This window comes from Takifugu rubripes, chromosome 11 (genome assembly GCF_901000725.2).
Source record: "Takifugu rubripes chromosome 11, fTakRub1.2, whole genome shotgun sequence".
NCBI lineage: Eukaryota > Metazoa > Chordata > Actinopteri > Tetraodontiformes > Tetraodontidae > Takifugu > Takifugu rubripes.
Window position 1 is genome coordinate 2457206 of NC_042295.1, and position 13267 is coordinate 2470472.

The 13267-nt window shown below is 47.8% G+C and overlaps 2 protein-coding genes across 2 annotated transcripts; one reads left to right on the forward strand and one right to left on the reverse strand.

Moving 5' to 3' along the window:
- Window positions 1-52: 52 nt before the first annotated feature.
- nlrx1 (NLR family member X1) lies at window positions 53-7213 on the reverse strand. Its single transcript, XM_011618055.2, has 12 exons — window positions 7019-7213; window positions 6297-6350; window positions 5627-5724; window positions 5160-5550; window positions 4738-4969; window positions 3488-4655; window positions 2949-3132; window positions 2733-2828; window positions 2240-2326; window positions 1574-1822; window positions 1276-1480; window positions 53-914 (listed from the first exon to the last, which is right to left on the reverse strand). Exons 2-12 carry the CDS (start codon window positions 6311-6313, stop codon window positions 777-779), a joined length of 2865 nt encoding a protein of 954 aa, XP_011616357.1. The 5' UTR covers window positions 6314-6350; window positions 7019-7213; the 3' UTR covers window positions 53-776.
- A 951-nt stretch (window positions 7214-8164) lies between these two features.
- On the forward strand, window positions 8165-12989 carry efhd1 (EF-hand domain family, member D1). Its single transcript, XM_003976995.3, has 4 exons — window positions 8165-8519; window positions 10944-11091; window positions 11867-12001; window positions 12671-12989. Exons 1-4 carry the CDS (start codon window positions 8239-8241, stop codon window positions 12803-12805), a joined length of 699 nt encoding a protein of 232 aa, XP_003977044.1. The 5' UTR covers window positions 8165-8238; the 3' UTR covers window positions 12806-12989.
- Window positions 12990-13267: the final 278 nt, after the last annotated feature.

Below are 13267 nucleotides of genomic sequence, written 5' to 3' on the forward strand. Positions count from 1 at the left end.
ACGGGGAGAGAGAAAGCTAGAGGGAACAACAGACTGAGAGAAAAACCACGGATACTTGGTTGAAATGGATTTATTGATTGCATCAGTAGTGGCATTTCATCATATGCAACATGTTGTTTTGAGCACCGGCCAGTTTTAGCATTGTTAAAACACAGGTGTGTCTTCAGACAGGATGGAAGCTGTTTGCAGCAAAACAAGCGACGGATCCAGTCTTAATTATCCCCTGTTCAAGTATTTAAACCAGTTTTCCATCTGTGCATCCTTTGAAATGACTTTCAGCAGTGGGAAAACAGTTTAGAAGGCATCAATATTTCATGAAAGGCTGTGAATTACAACGGGGACCAAGCAGAGGCCGACCTCTTCAGGACAGATACGGATCATGCGAATCTCTTCAGAAAACATGATGGCGCCTTGAAATGAGAGCACGAGACGACATTTGCTGTTACTGTGTTTGGATGCCCCCCCCCCCCGTGTTGGCTGTCATCAGTGCGACCCTGCGCACGACACAACAGCCTGACGGAAATACTTTAAAAGAAATTAGTATCTAAAATATATAATGGATGCAAACGGATTAAGCATTTTAGCTTTCCCAGCACCAATTTTTTACAGCATTTATTGAGGTTTTCTTTCATTTCTGACATATGTCACCTCATCCTCACTGTGGATGAGGTGGAAGAAGGCTGGTTCTTGCTTTTATGGGCAGCAGCAGCATATTTTAAATGAGCGGTTTCATTTTGAGCGGTGCCTGAAGCCCTACAACTTCCTGTTTTCACTTGTCACGCGGACGGAGGCGGACAGTCTTTCTCAAGGATTTGCAGAGTCTTTCGAACCCCCATCTCCACCCTGCGGAAGTGCAGCCTCTTCCAGAAGCTCGGCTGCTGCTGGCGTCCCCACTCCAGATCCCTGAGGAAGGCCTGATGACAACAAATGGCGGAGAGATGAACAAAGCGCGTGGGCAACTTCAAAAAGATCCACAATTGGAGGATTTTCCTCATCCGCATCATCAAACTTTTCAGCCCTGACGGAAACCAAAGAAGAACCTGGGGGTTCGGAACATTTTGTGAACTGATATTAGCATTGTTTCTATTCGGGACTGCGTCCCCCCTCCTCCCTCAGTCCCTGGAGCAGCCACACCAGAACATCATTTAAACTAAACAAATGCTGTTGGACTCAAAGAGACTGATGGCAACATAGTAGACGTCCAGGCCTGCTTTAAATACTGTAGGAAAATGGCAATACTGCACTGGAAATATTAAGCCAGATGAAGCCGCATACCTTCAGCTGCTGCGTGACCCGGCTGCGGTCCCAGGAGGACGCGTTCTCCCGGATCACGCTGAGGATGGGGTGCCAGTTCTCTGAGATGTCTGAGCCTTCGGTGACAGAAGCCAGGACCTTGACCTGCCTGTCGCTGGGGCTCATGGCAACACCTCGGACATACAGGGACTGCTTCCCTACAACGCTGAGTGGGTTCAAATACAAGCTACAGAGACACAAGCAGAAAAAAAAGCGTCCGAACGATTGACAGGTGGTTCTGTAGGCGTGGAACGCGTGGGTTCGGTGACGAGCTGCTTACTGCACAGTGTGAATAGTGGGATGCTCCCTGCAGGCGTCCACCAGAGCCAGAGCAGCATTGTCTCCGATGTTGTTATAGGCCACATTGAGCTCCTGCAGTGGGTGGTGCTGGAGCTTCTGAGCCAGCTCCAGCGCCCCCTCGTCCCCGAGCCCAGTGTGCATAAGGGACAGGTGCATGAGAGTTTGGTTCTCTGGCAGCGCCTCCAACAGGGTGAGGAGTCCAGACTCCTGCAGAGGGTTGTCACACAGCCTGCACCACAAATGAAAACAGCAATCAGGCGTTTCCCAAGCTAACGCTAACAGTCAAAAGGAATCTTATTAACAGGATTTATTTGTGATTTGAATCACATCCTTATGCTTTTTTTTAAAATTTTGCAGTTTATGCAGTAAGCTGGTGAGCTGGTGTATGCAGAGAAATTGGTCACAGCTTTTGGTGGATTATGGAACCTATACATTATTCTGTATTAATGTAAAGCGATTGAGGTCATCCTGCATGCCGAAAAAGGATGTTAGCTGCACATCTGTCGTATTTATGAATAATAGAAAATTCACTAAACACCCAAAAACAACAGTTAACCTTAAATCTCGGCCAATAATAATACGAATTTTCTGAAGGTTGTCATATTTTAACAGTAAACTCCTCTTAGAAATCAGAAATCAGCCTTACTGTAGCGATCTAACAGAACTGTTGGGGTCTAGCAGCAAATCTCTGAGAACGATGCAGGACTCAGGACCCAGGTTGTTAAACTGCAGACTAGGGACGACAAAGACGGGCACACAGGACACTCACAACGTTAACAAGACATGCCAGACGTGCACTGGTCGCATTCAGCTGAATAGAATGCAGATTCATTCAATTTAATGCCTTTTTAGTACATCCATGATGCCTTTTTTGTCTCTTTACTGAACTATTAGACTTTTTCAGCCTCTCTTACAGCCAGGTGACACCATATCTTCACGTTGATGGCCTGGCAAATATAGAGACGAGAGGATTTCGCAGCTCTGAACACGAGCGCGATGCTGCCAAGATGCATTCGGAAATCAACCGTAAACTCGTTCCTTAAAAGAATAAAAAACTTTTCCACGTAATTAGGGTTAGGCACATCATGAGAGGCATCTTCACTGCAAACCAAAAGCACTGGATAAGGAAGTTGTCTCACTTTAGACTCCGTGTGTGCCTGAAAGCTGGCCCCAGCATCTGGAGCAAGTCCTGGGTGAGGAGGCAGGAGGACAGGTTGAGCTCTTCCAGGAGATAACTACAAAGAACAGCAAACACAACAATGGGCTTAGAGATATGAAATCAACAGTTTATATAATAACAGTAATATGTTGCTGTTTTTAAGCTTTTTTATTTGTCTTATAGAGCTTCCGTGCACCTTGAAGGGGCGCATGACAGAACAGAACTCAGTATGAAGCATTTGAGCGCCGTCATACGGATGTTGGTGAGACGGATGCTTCGGATCGAGGCCAGAACCTCTGCAGTCAGTCTGGGGTTCTGAAACTCGTACAGCAGAACCAGCAGGTCCATCAGCTCTTCTGGTGGCTGTGGCTTGCTGAGCTCTAAAGGTGAATGAAAAAAAGAAAATGAAAGCATATGAAATGTTTTGCTCGTTGCTGCGCAGGCTAACACTGGAAAGCTGGTCATTCTCTTCTCAGGAACAGAGGCAGAGCTGGAGGCCCCATATTATGGGTATTTATATGTAAATATCACATGATCTCTATATTATGATATTAGGTTCATTACAGTCTTTCCTGCTCTGCATTACTGCACAATAACATGAAAGGAATGGAAATGACTGAAGATGAAACTGTCGCAGCGCTATTTCACAACGTTAGCAGGCACTTTTTCAACAGTGTTGGTGTATAGCATTGATGTTTGACGGCACTACAGGACGTGCTGCCGCGGGTCCGTTACCTCTGACCAGATACTTCCTCAGGACGCCTGTAATCTGCGACACAGTCAGGCTCTGGATCTCACAGCCAAGCTGCTGCAGAAGGACGCGGTTGCCGTAATGCAACAGCCCTCCCATAAAGATGGGATAAAGCTCAAAGGGTGGACCTTCGCTGTACTGTTTAGGCTTTGGCCCATGGACTCCCAGGAGGCTTTGCTCCATCTGATCCAGCACGTCCTCGTTGTAGCTGTCTTCGCTCCGGAACATCTCCGCCACCATGGTTCGGGCGATGGTGCTTCTGTTACGGCGGCTGAATTTCTCGTAGAGGTTGGGGAAAAGCTTGAGGAGGTTAAAAACCGCAAACACGCGCAGCGGGATGAACTTGGACAGGATGTTGACCAGGGCGCTGACGTCCTCGCTCGCCTGGCCGATGACCACAGACACTTGCTTGGTCAGCTTCTCCAAAACCGACTTGTTCTCTCCTAAAACCACGTAGAGCGCCGCCAGATACTCCTGCATCCCGTGGACAGCAAACACGTACCGCTTCTCCTCGTTCCCACCGGGCTCTTCCGACAAACGTTTGCCATGTTCTACGCAGGGAGCCAGGAAGAAATCCAAGACGTCGGTCCGGAACATGGCCAGCTGACGCAGCTCCTCGTCCGTCTTGGTCTTCCCTCCCACCCACTGCTCCAGTTCCGCTTCCGAGAACGAGGTGCGTTTGTCGGCCACGCCGTCAAACGCCAGTTTGCCGAGGGTGCGGACGACGTACAGCATCAAAGAACTGTGGTGCTCCTGAATGGGCACGGTGGTTCCCGTGCCGGGGCCCAGCACCTCGCCGCCGAAATTCAGTCTGAGGAAACTGGTGTAGATGCTAGTCAGCGTGCGGGTCGGAGACGCGGCGTCTGTGAAATGGAGGCAATGCAGAGTGGCACATGTGAGCCAGCAGTATGATGGCAGGAAGCAGGCGGCGGCCAGCTGGCTCTCCCTCTGGAGGTTCAGGTAGAGCAGCTCTATCAGAGCTTCAGCCTCCTGTTTACGTGAGGTTCCCACGGTGTCCTGCAGGAGACGCTTGGTGAAGTACGCCCGCTGGCGGTCCGGATCCATGAAGCCGCAAATCTGCGCATAGCGACTCACGTACCTCTGGGGAACGCGATCCACGGCGGAGAGCCTCGTGGTCACCAAGATGCTGGCCTGGCGGACACAGAAAAGGAAGGGATGAAGGCGCCAAATGAGCAAACACTCTGATTTATCTCCACAGGCTTGGGCGTCCCACCTCCGGCAGCAGGTATTTCCTCAGCAGGTTCACTACCACTACAGTCGGGGGCAGAGCCTCGTTAGGATCGCTGCAAAGTTCAGTGGCTCCGATCCGAAAATCCAAATTGATCTTCTCCATTCCGTTGAAGAGGAAAAGCACGTCTTCGGCCTGGTTCCCCTCCCCGCTCAGAATCGGGTGCTTTCTCAAATGCAGGTACTTCCTACTCACGAGGTCCCTCAAGGAAGCCGCCCTATAGGGAATTCAATAAACGCCAGATGAGTTTCACGCCATACATTGTAGATTTTATAGAATAAATACTAGAGGACCACAGCCCTGATCTAGGAGGGGGTTCTGAATAGATCCTGGCTGGTTGTGGAGCTGCAACGTGGCGTAAAAGTCCACACATCAAGGAAAAAGTCAATAACTGAACGGTGTCTTACTTTGTCATCTGGCTGAGGTCTTCACAAGAAAACGGAATCAGCAGCTTGAAGTGGTTCAGCGAGGTCCCGCGACACCAGTCCAGCACCAGTTTCCGAAAGACCGTGCTTTTCCCCGTTCCGACGGCGCCGTAAAGCAGCACGTTGACGCCGCGACCCACGCTCCTGTCAGCGGGCTCAAACAGCTGCTCTACGGTCACGGAAGAGCTGGAGAGGTCGCGGGTTCGGAAAGGGGAGCCCAGAAGGCCGACCCGCTCCGCGGCCTTCCTTTCCACGATCAGCGGGTCCACGTGCATGGTGTCGGGGCTGAAGTAACCGCCAAACTGCTTCTCTTCTCGGGGAAGATGGCTGAACCACAAGAAGAGTTTCCTTTTGTGGATCTCTATGGGATCGGCTAAAAGGCAAAGAGACGATTGATTTAAACGCCTTTTAACATCTTCTCCCTCCGGAAAGTCCAAATCATTTCCTACTTGGTTCCGAGGAGGCGGAGCAAAAGGTGCTGCAGGGAAAGGTGGTGGCTGAAGGCAGTCTCTTCCATCTCCATACTCCACACAGCTGACTCAGCTGTCTAGGAAAGAGGAAACACACGTTTGCTCAGCCTTCGTAGCCTGTGAGAATCATTCCCGTAGAAAAAGGAAGAAAGGTTACTCCCATTCCCAAGGCAACATTCCAGCAGGACCTCATTCTGCCTCTAGTATGTCGTGACATTTACATGTTGGTGCAGGTACAACATGGACAAATCTCCAGGGCATTTAAAATAAAGGAGGCCAGCTGAAGGACCCACCCTGTTGCTCTTTGCACACAATAAGATATTGCTTATCAGAGCTTAAATGTTTAAGACCTACTGGTTCTTAATGACTCGCAGTGGAAATGTAGCCTAGCGTTACAAAGCTAAATGCTATGATCCAAATGTGAGACTCTTGTACAGACTGGGGCTGATTTAAAAACCTCCCCTCTTCCCTCCTCTATCACCACCTTTACACACATTTCCTTTGGGATTAAACTGGGCTGGAAGAGTGGACATTTGTTATGTTGACAGAGGTTTGTTGTTAGCATAGTTATTACTTTGATAGAGCACATCCAGCTTATTCTCCCAATCACTAAATGTGTCCGTGGCCATAAATGCAGATGTCAACCAACCTGTGCACGCAGCTCATCCTTCTCTTGCGCTGCCTCCTTCTATCAGAACGCTCTCTGCTCACAGAAGTCAAACCATCGAAAGAAGAATCAAATCAGACAGAAATAAACCAAAGAATTCCCTTTAGAAGTTTACGGGCAACGACTGACATTCCAAATAGAAGCGGAAATCTGAGGCAAATCATAATGTTGCTTGACTTTGGTGACGTTTCTGAGACTCAGAGATTGAGTAGTGATGGATAAAGGTTGGAATAGTTTGCAAGAATAGTCAACAATACAGAATATACAGTGGTAAATCTGTAGAAACTGACAGAATAATTAATAACAGAGCAAATTCCATCACTGTGCTGGGAGATGACAGCACTTGAACAGCATCTATGTCATTTCTGCATGTTAATAACACCATGCAGCAGAATTAACTCCCCTAATTTTTGATCCTGGCCCTACACACGTATTTATAAGTGACCCCCCGATTTTAACAGTTGCGCTTCAATCAAATTCGAAATTCCATGACAGTCACGTGACGTCACCACATTTCATCGATTTAAAAACTAACGGGAACTAAAGTGGACGTCGTGTCACCTACAGAAAACCCGCCCTGGTCAGGGAACACCAGCCTGCTGTCTGGAGTCCCACAGGTCGGTGTCTTTCTCGAGTGTGACCCTTCGGAACCAGAGCTGCAGGACCGCTGCTAACGTATAAGGGAAATATAGCCAGTTACACACCAGAATGCTTCGGTCCCGTTTGCTCTTCTGGTCTGCACCTGTTCATTTACTCCCGATCCTGTATCCCAAAGCTTCTCATGACACTTGCTAAACCAGCTTCTTAACCCCGAAGACATACAGTACGTTATGTTCCGTGTTCCACTACTCAATTTTACTATCCTGTAGGTTTCCGCGATGTCCCGCCTTCGCTCTGCTCTGATTGGCTGTGATACAGGAGGCGTTATTCCTATTGGTCAGCTGCTAACCAATTACAGAGCCGTAGTCTTGAGAGCGCCTATATAAGCAGAAAACGACCTGAAGATACAGCTGTCATTCTTAGACGTGACCTCGTCGGAGTACGTTTTAAAATTTAAATAACGGTACTTCATTTTATACATTTGCCTGTTTTGGTAGGCTGGGGATCGATCGGAAAGAAGGAACTAGCAAATGCGTGCTGTTGGTCACTTTCTTCCGCCCGTCATTATCTTCTAGGTTCTTTACATTTAATTGATTAATTGACTAATTGATCACATGCTTCTCCAAAATATAATTGCTTACTGCATTTAAGCAGGGCAGTCTGTATGTCCGTTGGGTCTGCTATCACAGTGATTAATTAATGTGTTCCTGCTTTACAGAGGGGCTGGAAAATGTCTGTCACCTCATCGGCAACTTATGGACTCGATCACAAGTTGCACCGAAACTGATGTTTTCATTCAAAACTCAGTCTAATGGATCTGTTGCCATAAAAGCTGTCTGCATCATTGTGGATGGAACTGGGAAGGCTGCCTCTGTGCAACAGAGTCTCAGTGAACGAGCAATTCATGTGGACACCCCGCAGGCTCAACCACTGGGACGGGACTTTTCTCATGATGGGAAGACAAAAAGGGATCACTGCCCCTGAAGCCATTCCAGCTCTGCCTTGGCATGAACATCAAGCTGGAACTCGCTAACCCGCATTGATAAATCCATTTTAACAACCGTCGGGGTGAACGGATATCCTTGCTATAGGCACTTATTGGTCGTGGTCGTATCCGTGGCAAGTGTGAAACAGCCTTTCTATTCTTGTTATCGCAAATTAAAACCAATTACAATGCGAATTGATTTTATTTTTCGGCGTACGCTCTTCTTACTTTGAAAGGCCACCGGAAGCGCGGCTGCCCTCGCGAGGGGCAGCTTGACAGTGGTACTACAAACGCGTCCCCCTCTCAAACTAGCTCAGTGAGCGTTGTCGCATCTCCGTCATGGCATCTGATGAGCTTGTGAGGAAGCTGCAGTCGCGGATGGACGCCTCGCAGCAGGATGAGACGAAGCCGGAGCCTGGATCGAGTCCAGTCCGGCCCAAACCGCCCGCACCCGAAGGATGTGGCGACTCGACCTCGGAGCTGTCAGCCAAACTGACCCGCAGACTTGACATCAACGAGGGCAACGCCGCGCCGCGGCTCAACCGCGTCTTCAACCCTTACACGGAGTTCAAGGAATTCTCCCGTAAGCAGATTAAGGACATGGAGGCGATGTTTAAGAGGTGAGCCGTGTTGACTCGCAGCCGCGGGGATTGGGCTCGGGAGCCCGGAGATTAGAGAGCTGCTGCTGACATGATGGCGCCGGCTGTCAGTCTGATCCGCGCAGGCCCTCCGACCACGAGTGTGAGCTCTTATCTGGACTGCATGCGTGTGTCGTGACCAGGGTTGAGCAGGCCTAAACTGGCAGGCTGCGCTGGTCCAGCCATCACCTAATGGAATGGGTTCGATCGAGGGCTGGTGATTGGCCGGGTTCGGCTCAGGGTGCCAGTGTGCGCCAATGAGACGCGCAGGCTGTCGGGTCGCGTCCTCCCCGTGGTAAAATACAAAAACAGGAATCAATATTACATATTTAACTGCATGATTTCACGGGAATTACCATGACTGTTGGACAGCCTTCATCATTACCAACAGTAAAAAAACGTCCGAGAACAACTGATTAGTTGGTTAAAATCGATTGAAATTATTTTCATCCATCACGGCCTCTAATATCTCATTTATCTCGTGGAAAGTCTCCCTCAAACAGCTGTAAACTCATCTTTCGGCGGGGAATTCCAATTTTTTTTCTCTTAAAGAAGCCGCTTCAAAAGGAGATGCTGGCCGTCCTGCAGCAGCATCTCAAGCTTGTTCTGGAAAAGTGCTTCAACGTGCACGAAAGGAAGAAGTGAACCCTGGAATTGGAGCTCAGTTTAACTGATAGAGTGAAACCCATCAACGTTTCTGCTTGTTTTTGATTCTCGGCTGTTTGGCCTGAACGCCACGTTTGATGTGTCACACTGTGGCGGTCATAAATGGCGCGTTCTGCGCAGCACGCCATATTTAAATGAAGCAGAAAGGACTCCAGTCCACTAACGAGCAGCTCCACATGTGGAGGGCACCCGTAAATCAACAAGGCTTAAAAATACAGATTGCTGAGAATCTTATGCACAAGGAACAGCGCAAATGCCAAACCCTATCTGAGGACTCTATTTTAAATTTGATCGTAGGACAATGTGGCCAACGTTTTGTTGGATTCGGCCTGAGTTTGCGAGTAGTGTAATAACACCGGTTAGAGTAGTGTAATAACACCAGTTAATGTCACGGCTTCATAACGCTAACGTGTTGGTGTGGCGTCAGTAGTGTCCAGCTTTGTATAATTGTGCCCGGATAAGTAAAGCGCAGCGTTGAAATCTATCTACTTTTACCTTCTTCCGAGCTCAGGTAGCGGCTAACTTGGCTAGGCCTAACCGCTAACACGGGGGAAAAAAACGTAAATGGGCACGGGTTAACACACAATGGACTAACAGTTTATTATTCTTTTACAACGGCCCTTTTGTCGTCTCTTTGACAAGTCCTGGTAATTCAGTAAAGTTCTGTAAAGTTCCACGACGTTCACCAGGGGAACTTTGGCCTGTCAATCAAAATGCAACGTGATGGTTTTGAAATTGCCCAGCTCAGTTACACCAAACATCAGGATTTTTGACTGTCTCTTGTGGCATAAATGCACCGTTTGTGATGAGTTTTATTGAGAACTATTGACGATTTGGATATCCTTTTCTTGATAACTGTCTTAAGTTGCGAGTTTTTCTGACGCACCCACAGGTGGAAGCCTTAGATATAAAAAGGCTTGTCTTGTTTTTCCCCCTTCGTTGGCTGATATCTACTGATCTGAGGTGTTGTGACACTGATGTTCCCTAACCCGTCCTCGTTATTGCAAGACAACGTGGTTCGCGGCCTCTAAATGTGTCCCGCGCGAGGTTTAGCAACCTCAGATGTTGGGTTCTTTTGCTTCACTGATCCTTTTCACACACACCACATTCCAGGGGCCATCCAACTCGCTCTGACCTTGTTTTCGTCTGCTGAAAGGATTTGGCTCTGAGACAAATGACGATTGTCCCACAGTTTTAACAGTGTTCCAGATTCAGATTCTTTCTTGTTTTACCGACGATTCAATCGCTATTCTACTCACAACACGCCCAATTATTTTCATGAGAAATAAGGAATGAATTATGGTCCAAAAGGTGAAATCATTATGGGCTGTCCTCAACAAAAAGACTTGGCCAAATTAGTCTGGAGCCAATTGGACATAATGTAATAACTGGCAGCAAATGGTTGGACTTAATGTGCAGAGATCAGAACTGATTTATGGATGTTAAACTTGCTAATTAGCTGCAGACAGTGGCCAGAACCATCTGGCAAGAGGAAAAGCCCGAAATGATTGACCCATTTAATGAGGCTCATGTGTGAACAACAGCCGAGAGACGCGGTAATAGTGAAATGATCATTTACTTTAAGGCACAACTGACACCTTTTAGTTCAGCAGGACGGCCTCTAAGATCTCCTGAAATGACCCAAGGCCACCAAAAAAATCCCAAATCTTTTCTTCAGTCAGGAATGAGAAACAGCAGCAAATGTCCACACTGAAGTCTGAAATCATTCGTTTTCTTTAGGTATGACACTGGTAGAGACGGCTTCATCGACCTAATGGAGCTGAAGCTGATGATGGAGAAACTGGGAGCTCCGCAGACTCACCTGGGCCTCAAGAACATGATCAAAGAGGTGGACGAAGACTTTGACGGCAAACTGAGCTTCAGAGAGGTGAGAGACAGGTTGTGCGGACGGACACACGGACGGTGAACACGGTTTGGTCGCTCTGTTGGACTGAGATCTGGTGCCTGGGGACACAACTGGAGCATAGCCACAGCCACGTTCCTGAAACCAGTTTGAGATGGTCAGGATTTGGTCCATCATTCTGAACCAGCCACCAGTAGCTGGTCCACTGTGGTCCTAAAGGGATGGAGCTGGTTAGCAGCAATCCTCAGGTCGGCTGGTATCAAGAGGTCCAAAGTGTGCCAAGAACACCCCCCCTACACCATTACAACAGCACCAGCAGCCTGAGCCATCGATGCCAGCCAGGATGGATCCATGTTTAAGTTTTCGGACCGTTCTGAACACCCTTGAGATGCTTGTGCGTGAAAATCCCAGTAGATCAGCAGTTTCTGAACTACTCAGACCAGCCCGCCTGGCCACGTTCACCGTGACTTAAACCCACTTCCTGCTTGTTCTGATGCTGGTTTGAACTTCAGCAAGTTGTCTTGACCCCCGGCTACCATCCTAATCCCCATCACATCCAGGCCTTTGCTTCCCCAAGTCCGATTTCTTATGTACTGTTAGAACAAGTTAGAATGAAACAGCAAGTTTGAAGGCTTCGACCCACTTTACAAATTTGGGCCAGACTTAAAAATATGTCTGCAGCTAAAATAAAGCGTGCTGGAACGTCTGACTGTTAAGGAGGTTAATAGCTTTTTCGATCTGATCAGGTTAGCGACGTGACTCCGAGCCGACTGATTGAACTGACGGCATTTTCTTGTAGTTCCTGCTGATTTTCCGGAGAGCGGCGGCGGGGGAGCTGCAGGAGGAGAGCGGGCTGATGGCGCTGGCCAGGCTGTCGGAGATCAACGTCTCCACGGAGGGAGTGATGGGGGCCAAAGATTTTTTCGAAGCCAAGGTATCAGTGTACCTGCGAGACATTTACCATCTTGTGTTTTCATGTGTTCACCAGAAACATGCAAAAGTATTAAATGATATCATTGAAGGCTGAATTATTACAGACTGAAGCAATAATCACTCCATCTATATTTCTAAATTTCTGTCTTCTTGACATCAACGTTGGCTTGTGTGGATTTTGTATCCACTAAAAAATTGTCGGTGTTTCTCAGGAGTAGCTGGGGTGGAGACAGGTGAAGGCGCTAGCTCCAGATAGTTCACCCTAGCGTTCCTGAGGGGGTCGTCTCTGGGACCGCTGTTGAAGTGCTGTTTAGCCTCAAACCAACCTACAAAGCGTCTCATTTCCATTTGCTCTTTTATTTATTGTGAAGATTTATCATGTTAGCAACGCTTACTAGGAGTTTGTTGTCGTTGCTCACACGCAGATTAATACCCGGCACCGCTGTGATATACGCTCGTTATACCACAGCAGGGTAAAACTGGGTAATTGGCACATCGGCGGCCCCAGAGAGACACAGTCTGCTGCATCATCTCACCTTTCCAGCTTCTAGAGGTTTCTAGAAGAAGCTGGAAATGTGCATTTTTCTTGCATTTGCACTGGGGATTGTTGAAGTTACTGGTGATTTGGGTTTGACGGACAGCCCCCCCTACTGGGGTTGTATGTTTCCAGATGCAGGCGGTGTCTCAGGGCAGCAAGTTTGAAGCTGAGATTCGGGAGGAAAAAGAGGAACGCAAGAGGCAGGAAGTGGAGAAGAAGCAGAGACAGGCGGCTTTCAAGCAGCTGCAGTCCGCCTTCTGCTCCTGACCTGGCAGACCAGCACATGCAAAGTGTCAGAAATGCTGACATTTTTAACGCCATCACTCACAATCAGGCACTTTATCTCATCCATAGATACTTTCAAGTAGCTACTTCAATAACAAAAAACTAAAAAAAAAACAACCTCAATCTTATTTTTAAAGGATAATTTAAAATAAAAGTAGAGAGTAAACACAAACAAAGGAAGATATATTTGTGTAATCCGACTAGCATCCTTCTGGGACCTTTCTCTTTAAAAGAATTTTAACGTGTAAGCGGTATTTGTTATTTTTGCTTGTGAAATGTTGATGTCATCTTCCACCTCCCGCATGGTTGATGTCAGTGGGACTTGACATTCCTACCCCAGTGATCTTTGTTCAAGATAGATGTGTTTAATTAAGCAGCGGCTTACAACCTGTACAGCAAAGGTAATAATGAATAAGTCAGTCGCACACACACACACACACACAC

Excerpts from the sequence above, each read along its gene's own strand:
- nlrx1 (XM_011618055.2), bottom strand. Across the intron at positions 5,551-5,626 it reads CTCCGCCTCCTCGGAACCAA|CCGATCCCATAGAGATCCAC; the intron begins GTAGGAAATGAT and ends TTTGCCTTTTAG. Across the intron at positions 2,327-2,732 it reads AGGCACACACGGAGTCTAAA|TCTGCAGTTTAACAACCTGG; the intron begins GTGAGACAACTT and ends TGTCGTCCCTAG.
- efhd1 (XM_003976995.3), top strand. The coding sequence starts at position 8,239 with ATGGCATCTGATGAGCTTGTGAGGAAGCTGCAGTCGCGGATGGACGCC. Across the intron at positions 8,520-10,943 it reads ATGGAGGCGATGTTTAAGAG|GTATGACACTGGTAGAGACG; the intron begins GTGAGCCGTGTT and ends CGTTTTCTTTAG. Across the intron at positions 11,092-11,866 it reads GCAAACTGAGCTTCAGAGAG|TTCCTGCTGATTTTCCGGAG; the intron begins GTGAGAGACAGG and ends ATTTTCTTGTAG.